This window comes from Ailuropoda melanoleuca, chromosome 3 (assembly GCF_002007445.2).
Source record: "Ailuropoda melanoleuca isolate Jingjing chromosome 3, ASM200744v2, whole genome shotgun sequence".
NCBI lineage: Eukaryota > Metazoa > Chordata > Mammalia > Carnivora > Ursidae > Ailuropoda > Ailuropoda melanoleuca.
Window position 1 is genome coordinate 20,612,663 of NC_048220.1, and position 19,308 is coordinate 20,631,970.

The window sequence follows — 19,308 nt, forward strand, 5'->3', positions numbered from 1 at the left end:
GCAACACCGCAACCACTTCTTCATCATGTCATTACTCTACTGCTTGAAGGGATAGAATTGCATGGATTTTTAATAAAGCAGACCATTTTGCAAAACGCTGCCCCAGCTGCAGTCAGTCACGAGTTCTGCTTCAGAGGAACTACACCAGCAGCACGATTTCAGGTAATGAGGCACTTTGAAGTTTTCATGCATTAACGTAAGGCGCAGCTCCACTAAGGTCAAGTGCCTGCTCTCAAAATGATCCTATCAGACTGAGCTGCTGTTGGTCAGATATAACAATACCCTATCTGAACAGGAAGAAGGGTACTGGGCACACAGAAACATGCAGGTTACTCTATTTAAAAAATACACCACCATATTGAGGGATTTCTTGTAACAGAGACTGCTAAAGCATTTAAAAGTAAACATTAATGACTATATGAAATCACAGAGTAAAGACCCATTCATATATTCAGCAATTTATTTAAGACCCAGTAAGGTAGTTTGTCAACATACCATCTGCTTCGCTATCTGCATCAGTCACATCTGCTAGTTTAGGATGGGATGGCTGCAAAATATGCCTCTGAGGCTGAGTTACAATCTTCGATGGAACACAGGCCACGGGGCTGCTACCGAGAGAAGCTGGTGGCAGTCTAGAGAGGCTGTCATGCATCATCTTTGACCTCTGCACTGCCACACTATAATCTGGAGGTTTTAGGTGTAGGTGGGGTCCTTCCTTTAGGTCCGCTAAAGAAATCCCCATGTATCCTGGAGGAGTGGGAGGTGGCTCCCTATACCTATCCTCCTTCTTGGGTGAGGTGACACAGTACACTGGCATGAAAAACAAGCAATGGAAATGTTAATGAAAAATGTAAGAAATGAAAAAAAAAAAACCACCAAACATACTGAAACTTATTACAATGAAAACAGAACTCAAAAATAGACTAAATGAGTATATTTGAATACAGTGACAGATTAAAAACATAATATTTAAAACAATATTTAAACCTGTTTTTCAAACACATAAATCACATTAGGTCTTGTAAACAAAACTAGAGTGACAGAGAGCTGAAAGAAGTGACATGGTGACAAGCCATTCTCTGCAGTGAAGCCCTCCCAATTCAGAGACGGCCACCTGGGCCTTTGAGGACACCAGCCCCGGGGATAACACAGAAACATTCAACGGTTTAACCTGAACATCTGTGCTCTGCTGACTGGGAAGATTTTCAGAGAAATGATGTCTGGATCCTCTATTTCAGGGCTGTCCACCCTGGCCCTGAGACATGAACCACTGCTTTATGGCACTCCTGCGAAGACCACCTGTCAGTCCTGGCATATCAACAACTTGAACTTCCCGGCTACAGAGGACCTAATTCCTTCAAGAACCTTACTTCTAACTTCTGATCTGTGACTAAGTGAAAAAGAAAAAAAAAAAAGCCATATTTTTAGGAAATCCATCTTAAGTGTCCATGATTTTCAGCACACATTCAAAATAATTGTGACTTAAAAAAAAATGTGACCTAAAATCCTTTTCCCTAAGTTTGTAGACCATGGGACAAAGGCAAAGTTTCAAAAAGCTTCAGAAATAGGTAAAAAAAAGAGGAAATTCCATGAAATTAAGACCAATTCACAGGACCTAAGGGACAAACGGCTCTACTTTGCTGATGTAACTTTTAAACACAAACACTACCTACATATAGGCAGAATAAATTAAGAAGGACTTGATAATTCTAATGTTAACTCCTCTTTTAGACAATCAGGCTTGTCCATACTGAAATTTCTACAACTCTACCAGCAAAATCTCCATGTAGTATCAAGGTCCTAAAGGACTTCCATTCCCAACCGAGAAGATGGGGCAGGGAGGGGGTGGAGAAGTCAGCAAGACCAGTAAGACAAGAATGAAGAATTCAAACCCAGAGTTATCTACAAATGAAATAAAAGATTTTTAAAGATCTAGTTTCCTAAACGGACAAGAGGTTAATTTTATATCCTTGCATGCATATGTTTAGATATCCATATAGCAGCTACCCAGATGAATTTAATAAAAAATCCTTGGGGGGGGAAAAAAAATCAACAAGCTAAAAACCCCAATCTGTACTGCAATTTGACATGTAAAAATGTACTATAAATATGCTATAAAAATCAGCACATCTTTCACATTTTTAGTAATTTAAATTGACTTCATGAATGTTATACAGTTGATTTAAAGTATAGTTATTCCATATAAAGAGAAAAGCAGGGGCTATTATATCTAAATATTGATGCAATTCAAGGAAGAAATGAACAAAATTTTGATGGCTAAATACTAACAGAATACATACAACAAAAAAGCTGTGTGTGGTCAGAATGGAACCCACAACAGAAGGTGGCATACCCATGACATATGCTAGCTAGGAGGGTATACTGAAAAATATTTTGGACTTTCTTCTTTATCATAATTTTCCTCACTTTTACTACTTAAAAATAGTATCAGATTCAAAGTTTCTATCATGTATGTACAGCAATTGTGGTCCAAACAACTTATGAGGTGACAGAGAAGAATCCCTTTGTTAGGACTGCATAGTAATACAATCTTCCTCAACGAAACCAAAGAGACCTCAAAAACAAAACACAAATGAAACTGTCACCTTAATTACCTTCATACCAACCCTTTCATTTTAATAGGCTTGAATACCTGTTCAAAAACCCTTCAGAAATTATCAACTTTTTGAAAATAATTTGTTTGTAGAGGGCAGGAAGAGAGGCTGGAGTGAGAGAAAGAATATTTTCAAGAGTAGAATTTTGGACCAAGATATCCCAATGCCACTTTTTGCCACTTAATCTCTAAATACCATAGATAGGACAGAGAACACAGAACTTACCAATCAAGCCCTTGTCTGTACTTGAAGTAACAGTTTTGTAAACTGGGTCAGTGCCATCCTTGGGGTCCAAGCCTTCAGAGGGCTCAGGTGTGATGCTCTCCAACACTCTCCGTTTAACTGTCCCATAGTTTGGTTCATATGTGTCAGACAGAGAACTGGAGGAGGCCCAACTCTGTCTCAACTGATTAGTCTCTAGGTTTCCTTTACACTGACCACAAGTTCTAGAGCAGCCTTTAGGGCAGGAATAGGGCTCACAGTCAGGGGGTTCGACTTCAACAATGGGACCATCCAAATGGGTATGTCGATAAGAGTTCAAAAAATCCCAGCCTTTTGGGTTTGGAAGGCTTTGGAAGTTGTCATGGGAGCTGCTTGAACAGGAAGTCCAACTTCCACGACCACTATCCGCTGCTTCTAAAATGACGTGCTCATGAGAAATCTCTTCATTACTCATAGAAGAGGAGACAGCTAAACTCTTAACGAGAGATGGCTTTGACAGCGTCCACCTAAAAAATTGGGGATACACAATTAAAAGTAATTTACTGGCTTACTGGAAAAACCTTCTTCTGTCCAATCTAAGTATTACTGCCTACAGAAGACTACAGGATTAAGTGTTCAATGCCAAAATAATCTTGTGAAAACAAATGACACTGTAATCAATCATCACTCAATCTTTATTCCCATTAATGTTTGTACTTAGCTAGAAACACACATGGAAGAAACTCAAATCTTAGCAAAGTTACCTGAGAAATTTTTCTTAAATTGATTTTAAATGAAAATGAAAAATGAGGTCTGAAATGAATAAAATTAAGCATACATTTTCATTCTTGGTCAACATAATGCTCGACTCTACATGGATACAGAATAAAGAATTCTCAACTACATGTTCTCAACCATGTTTGGTTTTTCAATCTAACTCTGAGGTTAGCCTAATACAGTGCCATGTAAAAAGTAACTTCTCCAACTAACTAGCAACTGTAAAATGAATTCTATTATTTATAGCAAGGGTCCCCAAATAAGTGCTTAGGGGCCAAATTCAGCCAATGGCATGTTTTGGAGCAATGGCATGTATGGTCTGGAGCAAAGCATTTTACATTTTAAAGAGTACAGAGAAAAATGTAGTCTGCAAAGCCTGAAATGTTTATGATCAGGTCCTTTACCATCCTCGTCCCCCGTTTGGCCCCCCAACAAAAAAAGCTCATGAACCCTTCATTTACAGTATAGAGCAGGTGTGGGCAAACTACAGCTCAAGGCCAAATCTGACCCTCAGCCTATTTTTGTAAATAAGGTTTTATTGGGACACAGCATGCCCATTTGTTTCTGAATTGTATTCTCTAAGGCTGTTGCGGAGCAAAAATGGCAGGGTGGATGGAGCAGTTGCGACACAGAATTCATGACCTGCAAAGTCTGATATTATTTAGTATTTAACTTCTACAGGGAGGTTAGCTGACCCTTGGTCTAGAAAATCATAGTTTAAAAACCTTTACAAATATGCTGATACTTTGCTCTATCTTAAGTTTTTCATATTAAAAAATACCAGATTTAACAGTTTAGAATCAACTTACTCTGTATTTTCTCAAAAATTTCCATATTGCCTGATTCTAAATAGAAATTTACAGTTAACTTTAAGAAAAACAATAAACTTTGGACTTCTGCTAGCTGATAATTCTAACTCCGTAAATCATACTTTCAGATTAAGAACTGACCCTACTCCCCCAACCTGTCTACAATGGGTACAACCCTGGGAGCACCCCCCATTACACAATCTTTTTGAGCATTCTCTGACTTAACAGCCACACCACAAGAACCATATCCCCCTATCAATAGCTGATTCACTGCGAGCTCTTATTAATTGAAAAATACATGACAGAAAGCTACTTAAGTTCAATAAATGCTTTAAAAACGAGCACCCATTTATCTTTCAAAACAGTACTTATTTGTATATTCAAGGTAGAGGATACATGCTTGGCCCTCATATTATTTTATGGCCCCCTTGCGACCACTCCGCAGGGACAGGGGTATCCATCTAAGGGCAAGCTGGGGAGCACTGCTTACAGTGGCCACTTGGCTTGGGTTTTGTGGTATGAACACAGGCAATTATACTTACCCAGGGCCAAGGTGAGTGTGGTCTCCTATCCCTGAGGAGTGTTCTGTTTTTTCCAAAAGCCCAGTGGATTCAGGGACCACCACAGCCTGTGAAGAACACCGTTCATCCTGCAGAGCTGTAGACATGGAGTCAACAGAACAATTGCTCACAATGCTGGATCGTGAAGAAATTTCACTATGGCTGGAGTCAGACAAGTTGTCAGATTTAGCTGATGGTGTAAGTGTATAACCTAAATGAGAGAAAACAAGTGATTAAACTACAAAACAAGGGAACAGGGAGGGGTATGTGGTCAGGGAGAAGATGAAGAAAAACATAATAACAACAAAAGACAGAGTAAGTAGCAATCTCAGTTTCCAACCACGTAGATGTAATGATGCCAATTTCCTATACACATTCCCCTACATATCCATCATCTACCTACCGATACTGTACCAACCCGACTCCAAATTCCAGAAATACGAAGTCGAAATCCAGTATTACTGAGGAAACTAGTCCAAATGTATATCTGCCCTGGGCTTTCACATAGCTACAAGCATTTAATAAAAGAAGAAGGCATGAGATATATTTCAAAATATTAAAAAGCAGACATCTTGAGTCTCTCAACTTCTTTTTAACCCTGTGTCCCCTTCTTTGATTAACACAGATATTTCCTGGCCTGATCTCAGTGTCTAGAATACCACCTTGGGGTAAGGGTGGGTGAGGGGAGTCAAGACTCAAGAGAAAGAATTATATTTTTGCTTTTTTTTTTTTTAAAGATTTTATTTATTTATTCGACAGAGATAGAGACAGCCAGCGAGAGAGGGAACACAAGCAGGGGGAGTGGGAGAGGAAGAAGCAGGCTCATAGCGGAAGAGCCTGATGTGGGGCTCGATCCCACAGCGCACAGATCACGCCCTGGGCCGAAGGCAGACGCTTAACCGTTGTGCCACCCAGGCGCCCCATATTTTTGGTTTTTAAACTACATATACTTACCCTAGATATTCTGCTTATGTCACCTAAGGAGTCTTGCCCCAAGTTGAAAGCAATTATTTTCATATTTAAAAAAAAAACTGTTTTAGCTATGGATTTGATCTTATACCTGGTTTCCTTTTTCTTCACCAACTGTACAGAATATTGAATTAAACAGAACCGATATATTTATAAAAACGCATTGTGAAAATAACAGCATCTGCCTGTTTTAAATTATTCTGTGATTTACTGCACAGCAGATACAGCAAGAGAGATTTTCTTTTCCATTCTCTGGAATAAATGGGTGGAGATGGAATGAGGTAGAAGCATCTAAAAATAAATCCGCAGCAGGACAGTTAAATGCACATAATGTCTATATTGATAACTGTTAGAAAAGTAAACAAACTTATTTAGAAATAAAAGGAAATGCCATAGTAATCCCAACAAGGAGTATGTCTCAAAGAAGCAAACAATTATTTTCCTTTTCACTTGAAAAATGAGGCTCAATAGGTACATGACCTTTAGGACAATCCTGAAAAAACTCATTAAGAAAAACTACAGGCTTTATATACACATATAACTCAAGTCATTAAAGAAAAAAGGTGTTCAACACTAACCATATTAAGTAGTTCCAGTAACTATTTCAAAGAGAAAAATTAAGACCCAGAATATGGGTGATTTTTCTGTGGCTTATGGGGCTACCAGGCACAGGACAAGTTGAGATAAGCCAGGCTTTTGATCTTCTCAACATTGCCATTTCTCAGTGCCTTTTAGGAAGTGATCGGTCAACTTTCAAGAGGACCAAGAAAATGGATTTGGTAAATCAAAAACCAAAAAACAAAATATAAAAATTCTTCCTCAAAAGAAAAAAATAATTGCTCTTTTATCCTGGAGATTACACTTGCTTTACTGTTTTAGAATTACATCCCTCTATCTGTCAGATCAGTGTTTCTCAAATACAATCAATTCTAAGAATGACCTGGAAAGGTTATTATTATACATATTCTTGGGCCTCTCTCTGTCAATTCAAATTTATGAGGTTTGTGGTAGGACACAGTAACTGTATTTTTAACAAGTTTCCAAATGACTTTTCACTTGCTATGTCAGACTATCTCCTCTTCCTCTCTGGATCAGAGATTTATATGAAAGCAAGCAAATGAAATAAAAAGTGTATGTGGACAAGACACAGTTTCTTGCCTTATTTTTCCTTTAACTTGTAAAGTAGTTGCAGTAATAAGAGCAATCAAATTCTCTGAAGCAAAGTTGGTGATCAGATCATTACTGGGGGTTCTAATGCAAAAGTAAGTACTGATTTCTAAAAAGTACCTCTACTTATTTCATTCACAGACCCAGCCGCTATCAGCAGGAAATAAAGCCAACTACAGAAAACAAAAGAGTATAAATCTTACTCACATTAGTAAAATAACATGTACAAATAAGGCACTTTAAATAAATACGAGTTTGTTGCTAGAGTACCTTTAAACACTAATCATAAAATGCTTATAAATCGTATTTTACACTAAGTTGTCTGCCTAAACTTTGTTTGATAAATAACTTCATTTAAACTACATTTACATTAATAAATGAAAACAAATTTAACACTAAAATTAAGTAAGGAACTCCATCAGATTGTCTTTCTCCTTTTAGACTTGAATCGCGTATAGAAGCAGTTTAAAGCGTTACGGTTGCCTCCGCTATTTGAATTGAAGATGTCACTCCCTTTCTCATCTTTGATGTTGCTTCTAACATCCTTCACTTTCTCACAGCTTTCTGTAGCTTGATGGTGATCTGCGTCCTCTTTTTTGCTGTTGGCTAGTCTCTCCCTTGAAAGAGTTCTTTCCCTAAATCTTCTAAACGGGGATGTCATTCTTTTTCTGGCTGCGTTCTCACAACTTGTCCTGTCTCTATTCTCCTCAGTGGCCTTCTCGGTCCTGTCTGTTCTTTTGGCTGTGCTCCTGGTAATCTGAAGGATTTTCTTTTGCAAGTAAACCCCACCTATTCCGGGGCAGTTCTGGCCACTGATCTTGGTGCTGGACTCACGGGGAGGGGATGAGGAAGGCCCTGAGAGGCGCAGCAGGATGCTGAGATCAGATAGGATACTGCCAACTGGAGGGAGAGATGCAAAAACCCTGTCATGGTCAATTAATTCTTTCCAGTTAATCACAATTAGCCTGGTTTCTATTATAGAACATTTCACTATTAAAAAATTCAAACATTTTGACAATATCGGAAAAACTGAAATCCAGTAACGTATTTTTTAAAGCAAAGAGAGTCTACTATATAGCATAAACACTGCAGTCATTGCAAGACAGAACACAGGAGAAAAATTACCTTAATCACAACAAGCTGGTAATAAAACATTGCTGAAAGTAAGCGAAGCTTGTCATAAGGGAAAATATGACAAGACTATAAGGTAACCAGAATTATTTCTCAAAAATAACTATGTCTAGAATTTTCAGGCAGATTCTACTAAGAAAAAGCTTAGTAAAAAAAAAAAAGACAGGACATATAAATGGTAAATACAATGTAAATATTTATAAAGCACAATTTCTGATCCTGTTTATCTCCAAGATGGAAAGGCTGCCTTCCATTAGCACAAGGGAAGGTGAAGGAAAAGGGCACCTGATGTCTCATTTTTAAGTTGTTCTTACTTAACAAAAAAAAAAAAAAAAAAAAAAAAAAAAAAAAAANAAAAAGAAAAAGTTCTTGCTTATTTAAATTCCCCTTAGGAAAAACATGAAGATAGGCTTATTTCTTTACATGCTGGAAAACAGAACTAATTCTGAAGTTTAGCAAGAACCATGAACTAGGAATTCCAAAGTTTAGCAAGAACCTCATAATGTACTCTTAGTTTAATAATATTTTTGTTGAATTACAGACTAGTGGCAAAATCATGCCTATGGAAATAAAAGGAAATATAATAACTGGTGGTATTTTGACAAAACATATGTAAGAACAATAAAAAACAGTTTTAAAGAAAATAATTTCTTCAGGTTTCTAAGGATCCTAAACACGCCTCTGACAACCTCCCAAAGCTATGAGCATCAGGGGCAATTGCTGACCAAATGAAAGACAAAACGGCAAAAAGACTTCTCGATTCTAGGGGTGAGAGTGGATTTTCTTTTGGGAATGAGAGCAATGGGGAAATTCTTTCTCCCCCACGTCGCATTCAGGCAAGAACACCATATTCAATTCAACTAGTCTCCTGGTTAGATAACTGTCCATATTGGGACCTCTGAACAGCCTCCAAAAGGTGTGGAGGGTGTAAAGGTGTTCTTGAAAGGGTGCTAAGAGCATGCGGCTACTGTTCATCAGGACCATGTGTGTGACAGGATCCCCCTCTTCGAGATCTGGTAAGGGGCAGTTCAGATAGGAATATGCAGACAGTGAAGAGATGAGACAGATCTGCATGCTTCCCAAAACCATATGCGAGCTACATACCACAAGATCAGAAACCTGTGTTATATAATCGCACCTGTTAATATATACTGTTTGTATGTCCTATTTAATTTTTACTACTCTTTCTTAGTAAAATCTGAATGAAAATTCTAGTTAGTCTCCACTGTGTCAAGGGGGATAGGGCACGTTAGCAATGAAGCTATGTTACTCTGGGGTGGCAGCAGGGAAAAAAGACAACACACCTCAATTTACTAAACACTTATCATCTATCAGGTTTTCTAAGTATTATTTCCTTTAACTTTGTATGAGGCCCCTAAAAGGTCTCAAAGGGGACAAAGATGGTCTTTGTCCCATCTTATGGACAGGAAACCCGACCTTAGAAATCAGTTGTGCATAGTTACATAGCTATAGTGGGGAACAGAGTCAAAATTCAAACTCAGTTCTGACATCATTTACCACATCACTGCCACAAATATGGCAGCTAATAAAAAGGAACCCTCAAAACTGAGATGAAACTTAGAACATGGGAGCTAAGGAAAGCTCTGGAAGCTTCTCTTTCCTGCTAGATTTCTTAAGGTTTCTTAAGGTTGTCTTCCCCAACCCCATGTGCCCTCTTGTACTGTGATTATTTAAACACATTAATTCTTTTATATCTGTGAAGATGAGGCCAGAACTAAGGTTTTTTGTTTGTTTGCTTTAACCAGGCTAACAAAAAGTGTGGAGGGGCCAATGTTATAAAGATACACACCCTTTAAAATGCTCCACGTGCAGCTACCATGAGGTGCCATTTGCATGCACACTACCCAAGCTAGTCAAGACAAACAACGGGCTTCATTCCGAATTATGAGAACGCAGGTCAATGAGCAAGAAAGATTTCAGGTATTTTACCTCAACAGGTTCTACGTATGATGTAAAATCCATAAGGATATAGGTTATTTTAAATTCTGATTACTAAAAAAGTAATAATACTCCATTAACTAAAAAAAGGAATGTATCAACTTAAATGTTTCTTTCCCTAAGTTTGTAGTTGGTTAAAACCAGTTTCTTGTAGAAATTCATATTTTAAAATACTCCACAGAAAGTTTAATTGCAAATTTCTGTAACAACAAGAATCTGCACAGAATGAAACAACTGTGACTTCTGCCTTCATTCGTATCTATGCTTGTCCACTGACAAAGGGCCACACTTTGAATACAAGAGTCCTGGTTATATGATGCTCAATACCTGGAAAGCACCTGAATCATTCAATCTAAAACATGAAAGTCCAGTATTAGGAGTTACAAGTTTCTTCATTTTCTATTATCACTACAGATTGAAAAGCAAATTATGTGCCACCAAGTGTTGTTTGGTGTAATAAGGACTAGCTTCGACTGTTATGTCTTACCTTTGCGAGGGGAACCTTGAGGAGATGCAGGAGGACTAGAGTGTAAGGATGATGCCACAGAGATAGTATCTTCTGGAGGTTTCTTACCACTTATTTCTTCAGTTGTCCCTAAAACTTTCTGAGGTAAATTTGTACCTAAAAATAAAACCCAAGAAGCAAATAAGTATCACTTCACAATTAAAATATCTGTAGTGGCCTAAAGTACTACGTAACTAAAGCCATGATACACAATGGCTAGTGCAGTCAATGGAAATGTATACACGACAAACAGGGACTAAATGGGTAATGGCATACAGAGATTCTCACCTCTACGTTATTTGTTCCAATCAGCTAGTCAGCACGAACCAGACTGTAACAGTTCTTGGTTGGATGGTTGGTTGCTTTGTGGCGTAAGGGAAATCGAGTTAACCGTCTGAGTATAGTGTCCCAGCCCCCACAACTGACACACTTGTTTTGTGGGAAGTCTTAGAAGGGATGGATTCAAACACTTCTCTCCCCTCTAGAGGTGGCCTCTCCAAGTCAGGGCGAGGCATGTGGTGGGGGCGGTGTGGGGATGCTGGCCCTGTCACTACCTGCGGTGCAGCTGGGCTGAGGGTGTACAGAAGAAGCTAGAGGGCTGCCAGGTCAGCCCTTTTCAAGAGCACTAAATTCACACTACAGGAGAAAAGTAGACAACAGAAACAATCATGCATTTATGGAAAAATAGTATTACCAAACCCCCTGGAAACATGCTGCAAAGTTCTATCTTTACTCTTGTCCAACAGCTGGTCCTGTTTAGCGTGGGTCAGACAGCAATGGTTTCACCATTCTGACATTTTTTTTTTTTGAAAGATTTTATTTATTTCACAGAGAGAGAGGGAACACAAGCAGGGGCAGAGGGAGAGGGAGAAGCAGGCCTCCTGCCGAGCAAGGGGCCCAATGTGGGGCTCGATCCCAGAACGCTGGGATCATGACCTGAGCCGAAGGCAGACACCTAACGACTGAGCCACCCAGGCGCCCCCATTCTGACATTTTTATATTTATCTTCTTTAGGAAATGTCCAAGAGCTACTGACACTTTTTTAATCAGTAAAGTGAGCCCAACTTTGGTGAGCCTTTGTCATAGTACCAAGCAGCTCTTTCATACTGAAGAAATTTAAATCACAGAATACTCACACTACTCTTACTGAAGTGCTGTTTTAATATAAATGTATTTATCATATAAATAACAGCCATATTACAGTAAGCAAAAACAGGACTACTTAACACTACCTTTTGGGCGATGACATCCAAGTAAGACGCCAGATCAGGGTTTGTCTCATTTCGTACTCCTAACCAGTCACTTGATCAACTTCACTGATTTTGCATCCCATTACCTCTTCATTTCCATAACCATCGAACTAGTTTAGGCTCTGAGCAGCTTCTAGTTAATTATTACATCAGCTTTCCATTTGGACTCTGTCTGCATCTTACTGCACTCCCTACTATAGTCCTTCTCCAATAAAAATAGACCGTAACCTTCCCCTGCTCAAATCTCTGCAGCCACTACCCACTGACAAGTCTCCTTTGGCAGGCCATGTTATCATTTCAGCATGCCTAGGACTTCACTTCTTGTCATCCTGGGAGGCTGCTGGGTATGAGAGTTAAAAGCAAGGACATTAGAGCCAGTTAGCATGGGCCCAGGTCCCAGCTAACTTACTCATTGGTGGTATGTAAGTTACTGAGACCCTCGGTGTTTCCTCTGTAGAATGAAGAGTATTAGGTATTTTACAGGCTTATCGTGAAGACTACATGAATATAACAAACCTAGTAAAACACTCAGAATCATGTCTGGCATTCAGGGGGTGCCCTATAGGTAGTAGCTTTAATTATTACTGTCCCTCAACACTTTCTGCAGCTCTGCCCTTGGAGGCAGCACAATGCCGTAGCTCCTTGTAGATCTCCCAAACTCTTCTGCCTGAAGCAATTTCTCAGCCATCTTTGCCTAATTACAACCTTCCTAATCAACCCTTAAGACTCTTCTTAGGCATTACCTCCAAAAAGTCACTTCAGAAGCTCTACTTTATACTTAGCTCTGTGTGCCCTAAAAACTTCCCATTTTTTTTTTTTTATAAATATGTTTTTATGGCGTAAAAACAAACATATATACTTAAGTTACCGGTTTGTGTTGTCTATAGCACCAGAGGGAAAATCAGGCAGGGCAGGAGCCCTTTCTTATTCAACTTTTGAACTCAAAACAAAATCAAATTAAATTCACAGACTTCTACTGAGTATGTCCTCAATAGAATACATGGGCTAGGTAATAACGTTAAGAACGAAACTGAATCTAGCTTCCCTTCCACATGGCCTAACAGAGGGGCAGGGAATAAAGCACGGGCTATTCTTTATACTTAACAATCTTTTCCTGTCTGCTAACTAGGTTTTTCAGAAGTGATCATTAATGAAAAAACAATCACATCTTTAGAATAAGCAACCTCATTCTCATAGGGTGCATGTGCATTAGATAACTATTTCATGCACCTCTGAACACAGTAAACTCTTGGTACCTCAGTGCAGTGCTGTAAGTTTTCTCTTGATATGACTACAGAAATTTCAATACCAGCATTTAAAATATGTATGCTGTCAACACATACCTACAGACAAACTGCAACCTTTTTAAATTCATGAGTGATGATTAAATTATACAAACTACACTGGCTCGTTTTCTGAGCATTTACATTTGCAATTATCTTTCAGTCTAACTCCCCTGGAAATTTTAATTAAATCAATGCAATAATAATTGTGAATACTCACTTAATGTGGCAGGGTCTTTGGCTTGTCCTTTCTTCCTGATGGGGTGCAAATTAACAGCTGGCACTTGGAGCACCTGGCTTACTCTGTGGGGCTGATGCAAATGTGCTTTAGCTGTTTGGCCTGCCGATCTCATAGGCACTGGAGACATTTCTGATGATTTGGCTGATCTTTTCTCACTTAAATTCTTGGTCACTAATAGAATACAGTAAGAAATATGTAATTGTGTGCTTTTTAAGGCAAGGTTGTTATTACCAATGACAATAACAAATGACTGCATTAAAACCATCTATTTTTTAACATAAAAAACACAACAGATTAATCTTCCTAAAGATAACTTCATGTAAGTACTATGGCCTATTAGGCCCTGCATGATTAGCATCAGGCCACTATTCACCTCCCTAACACCACACAACTAGATGAGATCCCTTATTTTCTCAAGGCATCCTGTATCTTATCTTCACAGCACTGATAATTGTTTGTAACAATTCAATTACCTGTGCGATTCATCAATTAATGCATTCCCCTGACCAGGCTCTTAACTAACAGGAGAGTAAGGACTGCATATCTTGCTCACTGCTATATATCCCTATGTATGCAGTGATTGATGCAAAAAAGATGGGTATTTGCTGAGCAAGTGAAATTGTTTTAATAGTTATATACAGGAATGCCATGGAATTGTTTTATAAATTCATGGTTAGAATATTTGACGATAAATGTCAAATAAATTAAAAACCGAGAACCTGACTTAAGAAACAAAAAGCTGCCGCCTTTGTATAAAATCAATACCATAGTCCAGAGGAAAGAACTTTTAATTCTTCAGTTATTCAGGGTGGTTTCAACACAGGTCCAATCTCAGTACTCCATGATGTATTTGTTTTTAACATCAACAGAAAGCCAAATTAGCACATTTAACCAGTCCCAGCAGAGCTATAATAGTTATCTACCATGCTTTTATTATTAGGGCCTAGAGAGTATTTTGAGTGTTATGAATTAGGAAACATCTCAGAAGTCAAAACAAAGGGACTCCTGTGGGATAATGTGCAGTGGCTCTTCATCTGCTTGAATCCAAGCAATTATCTCACCTTTCAGTTAAAGCCATGAAACACACCTTTCCCTTTCTGTCAATACTAATCAATTCTCAAGTGACATCTTAACGGCTGTGATATAAAGAAAAAAAAATCTAAAAGTCTAAAATATAGGTGACTGCCCAAACCCAACCAAATACATACTGATTTATTAGGAAGAACCAAATTCTAAAATGCTCAGCAATCAACTACTGTATAGGCTTGGGATTCAAAAATCATTTGGAAAGTGATTAAAAATAAAAAATATTTAAATGCTTAAAAATCATTTATGCAACAGAAATCAAGTAAAGACTCTCAAACCAAATTAAAGGAATACACACTGTATTAAACTGTCACAAAACTTAAAGAAGGTCCCAGAGGTTTACTCTTTTTAAATCAGTATTAAATATGTAGTGAAGGACACCATTTAGTGTTGTGAGAAAACAGGTAAGTCTAGGTGGGTGTAAGAAAGGATGCAGGTGTGTGTGTGAGGGAGGGAGGATGACAGAGAGAATGGATGCAGAATAGGTATGTGGAACCATTCTGGGCCCCAGTTTTTAACAATGACCCAGGCATAGGGGAGATTTTTATGCTCTTGAATATCCCAAATCAGATTTAGGGAACCAAAAAAGCAGATAACGAAAACAAAAGATAAAATAAATATTATTTCTGCTTTTGTCTGATGAAACGTTAAACTGTGTTCCATAGCCATAAAATGATGAGGGTCTATGTTGAGCTACTTGGGGAAAAAATAATTTTGATGCTCATGCAAAACAGGGTCAGAGTACTTTAATAAATTAATTATGTATATGGGCTTTGAACTGTAAAACATGAATAAATCTTAAGGTTCTGTACACTTTTTCAGTCTTTACTCCTTACATGTACCATTTTCAGATGGCTGACACTATTCTTAATAGGTCACAGGTAGCAAAAAATCTTCCTAGATACCTTCAAGGTCTATATATGTTCATTATTTTTAATGGCCATGCACTATTCCTTGAGGAAACTGCGTGCTTAACTATTCTTTAGCATTTTAGTATATGCATGATTTCTTTTTCATCAGAATACATTCTGCAACATCTTTATATAAAAAGATTTTTGGATGCATTATCTCAATGGAATAACAACCCCAATACTGGATACCTGACAGGGAGCTGCAAGGAGTAAATGGCAATGTTTGTGAAGTGCCTAGCAAGGCTGCTGCATATAGAAAGCTCTCAATAATTGTTAGGTTTTATTATTTCTTTCTCCTAATTTAATAGGATTGACGTAGAAAGAATCAGAGAGATAAAACATACCATCAATCCTTAAGTTTTACACATTGGGCAAACAGCAATCTGGGATGAAGAGAACCCTGCTCAAAAAGTAATTTATAAATGACACTCAAACTCTGTCTTCATTCTTCAGAAGGTGTTTGTTTCTTCATACTTTTGTCATCTGGGTAGAAGTGTCCAAGGTATCGTTTTTACAACATTTACCAAATGGCTTATTACTTTTATTTTAAAATCCACGGTCTCATCTGAAATTTTTAAATCAGTATGTGGCTGTATGTCCACTTTCTCTTTTCTACTTTGTTGACAAACTTTTTCTATTATATGCTATTTGTTAATCTCAGGGTCAGTCCATGATGACTACCACTTCCTCCTATCAATTAGGAATACAGAAACAGAAAATATGAACCTCCCCCAACTGTACTGTCAATAGTTTATCAAGTTCTAGAAATCCTATTGGAATTTTTATTGGCATAACATTAAATTATATATATACATATATGCATAAAATAACATCTACTTTTAACTTAGTCATCTTTTTTGGTTGTTACAACACAGTGTATTTTACCATTTTTTATTTCTGCTTTTATAACTCATCATTTCCTTGACCCAGGCACATATACATTCTGTTGTTTGTACAGGTATTCTCAGTTTTTAGAAGTTTGCATTACACCATCTCACTTTTATGAAACACCCACGTCAATACCAGTTTTCACTAGCTACAAAAAATCTGAAGAGGATCCTTGCTCTATAGACGCAGTGTGAACCCTAAGCAGTCAGAGTAGAATCAACAGCTATTTTCCCAAAAACTATATTCAGCACCTGAGTATTAAACTGTCATAGCTTTCAACTGGGTCTGTGCGCATCAGTGCTTTATCTAGATTTATTTTGTGCATCCATTAGCAAGATCTGTCCTAAGGTATTAGAAAAGCCAAAAAGCGGTTATTTTTTTGGGTTTGGGGATACTCAATTCTTTTTCATATAAAATCATGGCTATTGTGTCTTCCCCTTATGTCATTTTGGCTTATGAAAGGTTTCATAGGAATGCTCTACTTAGGAATAGTGGGGGAAACCTACAAGTAATTAAAAAAAAAAGTTGAGAATAAGCTCTTCTTTTGTCCATCACATTTCCTGTATTTTAACAATATCAGAATGTGCCTGACTTTTCTTGTTTTACCTTAATTACTGACACCTATGATCTCTACTGTTTCTATTTTTTTTAAAGATTTTATTTATTTGTTTGAGAGAAAAAGAGAGAGAAGGGGAGGGAAGAAGGGAGGGAGAGCACACACACAAGCAGGGGGAACAGGAGAGGGAGAAGCAGGCTCCCCCAATGAGCAGGGAGCCCAATGTGGAGCCTGATCCCAGGACCCTGGGTTCATGACCTGAGCCGAAGTCAGAAGCTTAAGTGAGCCACCCAGAGACCCCTCTCTAAGGGTTTCAATAAAATTTCCTGGATTTCCTAGCTGGCAAGTAATATTATCTGTGAGATTTAAAAAACGTAAAAATTTCACTTAATTTTACTCTTCATTTTGGGGTGAAGGTAAAAATGTTCTCAAACAGAAGGGCTCCTCTATAATGTTCCAGTTTTTGTAAGAAGACTTTATAATGATTTTTAAAGAAGAACTCTTTATCTCTCAATTTTCTGCATAGGGTAATCATTAAGAATGGATGGTATTCAGTATCTAGTTAAGTAGATCACTTGAGGCTCAGGGTATGTCAGAAATCTTTCGTGAGTGAAAGTTAATTTTCACGGGACTTCAGCTTAACTCTAGAAAAATAAATTTCTATTCCGTTCTTTTTTACATTAAGTGAAACCTTATACTTACAGGTCCCATAGGCAGGTTCCCACTGTAATGACATCATCTGAAACTTTTCCTCATCTGTGTCTACATCCAGACTGGAAAGATACTGCTTAACTTTTCTTGCCATTTGGGCATCCTCGTACAGCTTCTTGGCATTAAGTAGAGAGCTGCGACGCGCCCTTTTTTTGTGTGCACCTCCTTGAACATCCAGCATGTTCGAGTTTGTACTGCCTTGACTCAGTGACCTGTGGGGAGATGGACATCACAATGAGGGGCAGTAAAGATGAGAATTACACATTGGCAGACTGAAGATTAAAAGTATTTTGTTCTGTTAATGCTATTGCATGCTGATGCAAATGAGTTAAAAGATGAGGAGCATTAATGCAAGTAATATGGTACACATGGCTCTGTTCTGAGTTTTAAGATTCGGCAAAGTGTAGAATTCAAAAGACTAAGATAACAATCTCTCCCCTCCCCACCCAAAGCAACAAATTTCATCAGATCTGTGTTCGTGCCTATGCAACCCACGGCAAAACTATGACAAGTAAACTGGCCCAGAGGCCATCTACACTCTGAAGATGTGGCAAGAGCCTGGGTCACAACAAGTGCATCCTTAGCCAGATCTCTGCACCAGGAGTTTCTGGGGCAGCTCTGCTTGTCTGTGTTGCTTTGGGCATGCCATAGCCATCACTGTTCCTGTCTATAGCAGGTCCACTCAGGGTATGCTAGCCAATTTTACCAGTAAGCAGATCTTGGCCAAAATTCAACGAGAACAGCTGATAGGAAAAATAAGCATTTATACTCAATTTAATACAGTTAGGGACCAGACGTACAATAGAAAGCTACTCAATCTTTTCACTCACACGTGGATTGGTTAGGCAATATGTGGATCTAGGACTGACGATGTGGGACTTGAGACCCTTCTTTGCAATGCCTCTGTGATGGAACTGCAAGCCAGGTGGAAGTAACTACAGTTCAAAAAAGGTAATGCTTCCCCCAACTCTCCTCTTTTTGACAAACCTCATTCTAGAATGACCACATCTAGAACCAATGGAAAATAGGAAATGCAATGCGACTTGTCCTTTCTAATAAGGCTAGAAATGGAAGGTTCTTAAATGATTTTTATTCTAAATGAAGTTCCCATTCCAAAATAATAAAGTTATCTACGGGTTTTCTAAATTACCCTCATTTTTCCCCTCAAATATTCTAAATAGACCACAACCACAGAACAATTTGTTCTTCAGTGCTCACATACTATTTAAAACAGATACCAGAATCCTAATGTTTTCTTTGTAAATTAAGTGAAAAAGTTATTATTTTTTTTTCCTTCACTATTTTAAGATCTTTGGAATAGGACGCGCCTTACATTTGAAATCTTTCGATTTCTACTTTCGATTTGAACTTTCGATTGCTACTGGTCAGGCAGAAACTGTGACACGGTTATCACTAGTTTCACACACAGAAACTTCAAAACTTGCAGAATGGTTGGGAAGAAAATCCAGTGACATTAGTGAATTACTCTTTCAATCCAGTAACCAAATGATTGTAAGAAGGGAGTGAATCTGACAAGTTCAACAACATTCCCAAAGCAGCAGTCAAAAGGAGGCTAGCTCTAAGTATCTGCAAACCCATGCCAAGAGTTCAGCACCAGCAGCTTTTATTTCTTTAATGGCTTGTTTTAAGAAATAATGCATTACCCAACACACTTGATGGCACAAAAGA

General features: G+C 38.1%; 1 protein-coding gene across 12 annotated transcripts in view; it reads right to left on the minus strand.

The window, feature by feature from the left end:
* RAPGEF6 (Rap guanine nucleotide exchange factor 6) overlaps window positions 1-19,308 on the minus strand; it is a 202,655-nt gene that overhangs the window by 25,113 nt on the left and 158,234 nt on the right. For 9 of the 12 annotated variants that reach the window (XM_019807466.2, XM_034655968.1, XM_034655967.1 and 6 more), the window contains 6 exons: window positions 17,611-17,831; window positions 13,447-13,638; window positions 10,676-10,810; window positions 4,945-5,173; window positions 2,841-3,343; window positions 496-810 (listed from right to left, as the gene is read on the minus strand). In XM_019807466.2, the coding sequence (XP_019663025.1) occupies window positions 496-810; window positions 2,841-3,343; window positions 4,945-5,173; window positions 10,676-10,810; window positions 13,447-13,638; window positions 17,611-17,831 (1,595 nt within the window). Of the gene's footprint in view, window positions 1-495; window positions 811-2,840; window positions 3,344-4,944; window positions 5,174-5,788; window positions 7,999-10,675; window positions 10,811-13,446; window positions 13,639-17,610; window positions 17,832-19,308 lie in introns of those variants that run through there. The other 3 variants (XM_034655970.1, XM_034655973.1, XM_019807471.2) reach the window with 3 other exon arrangements.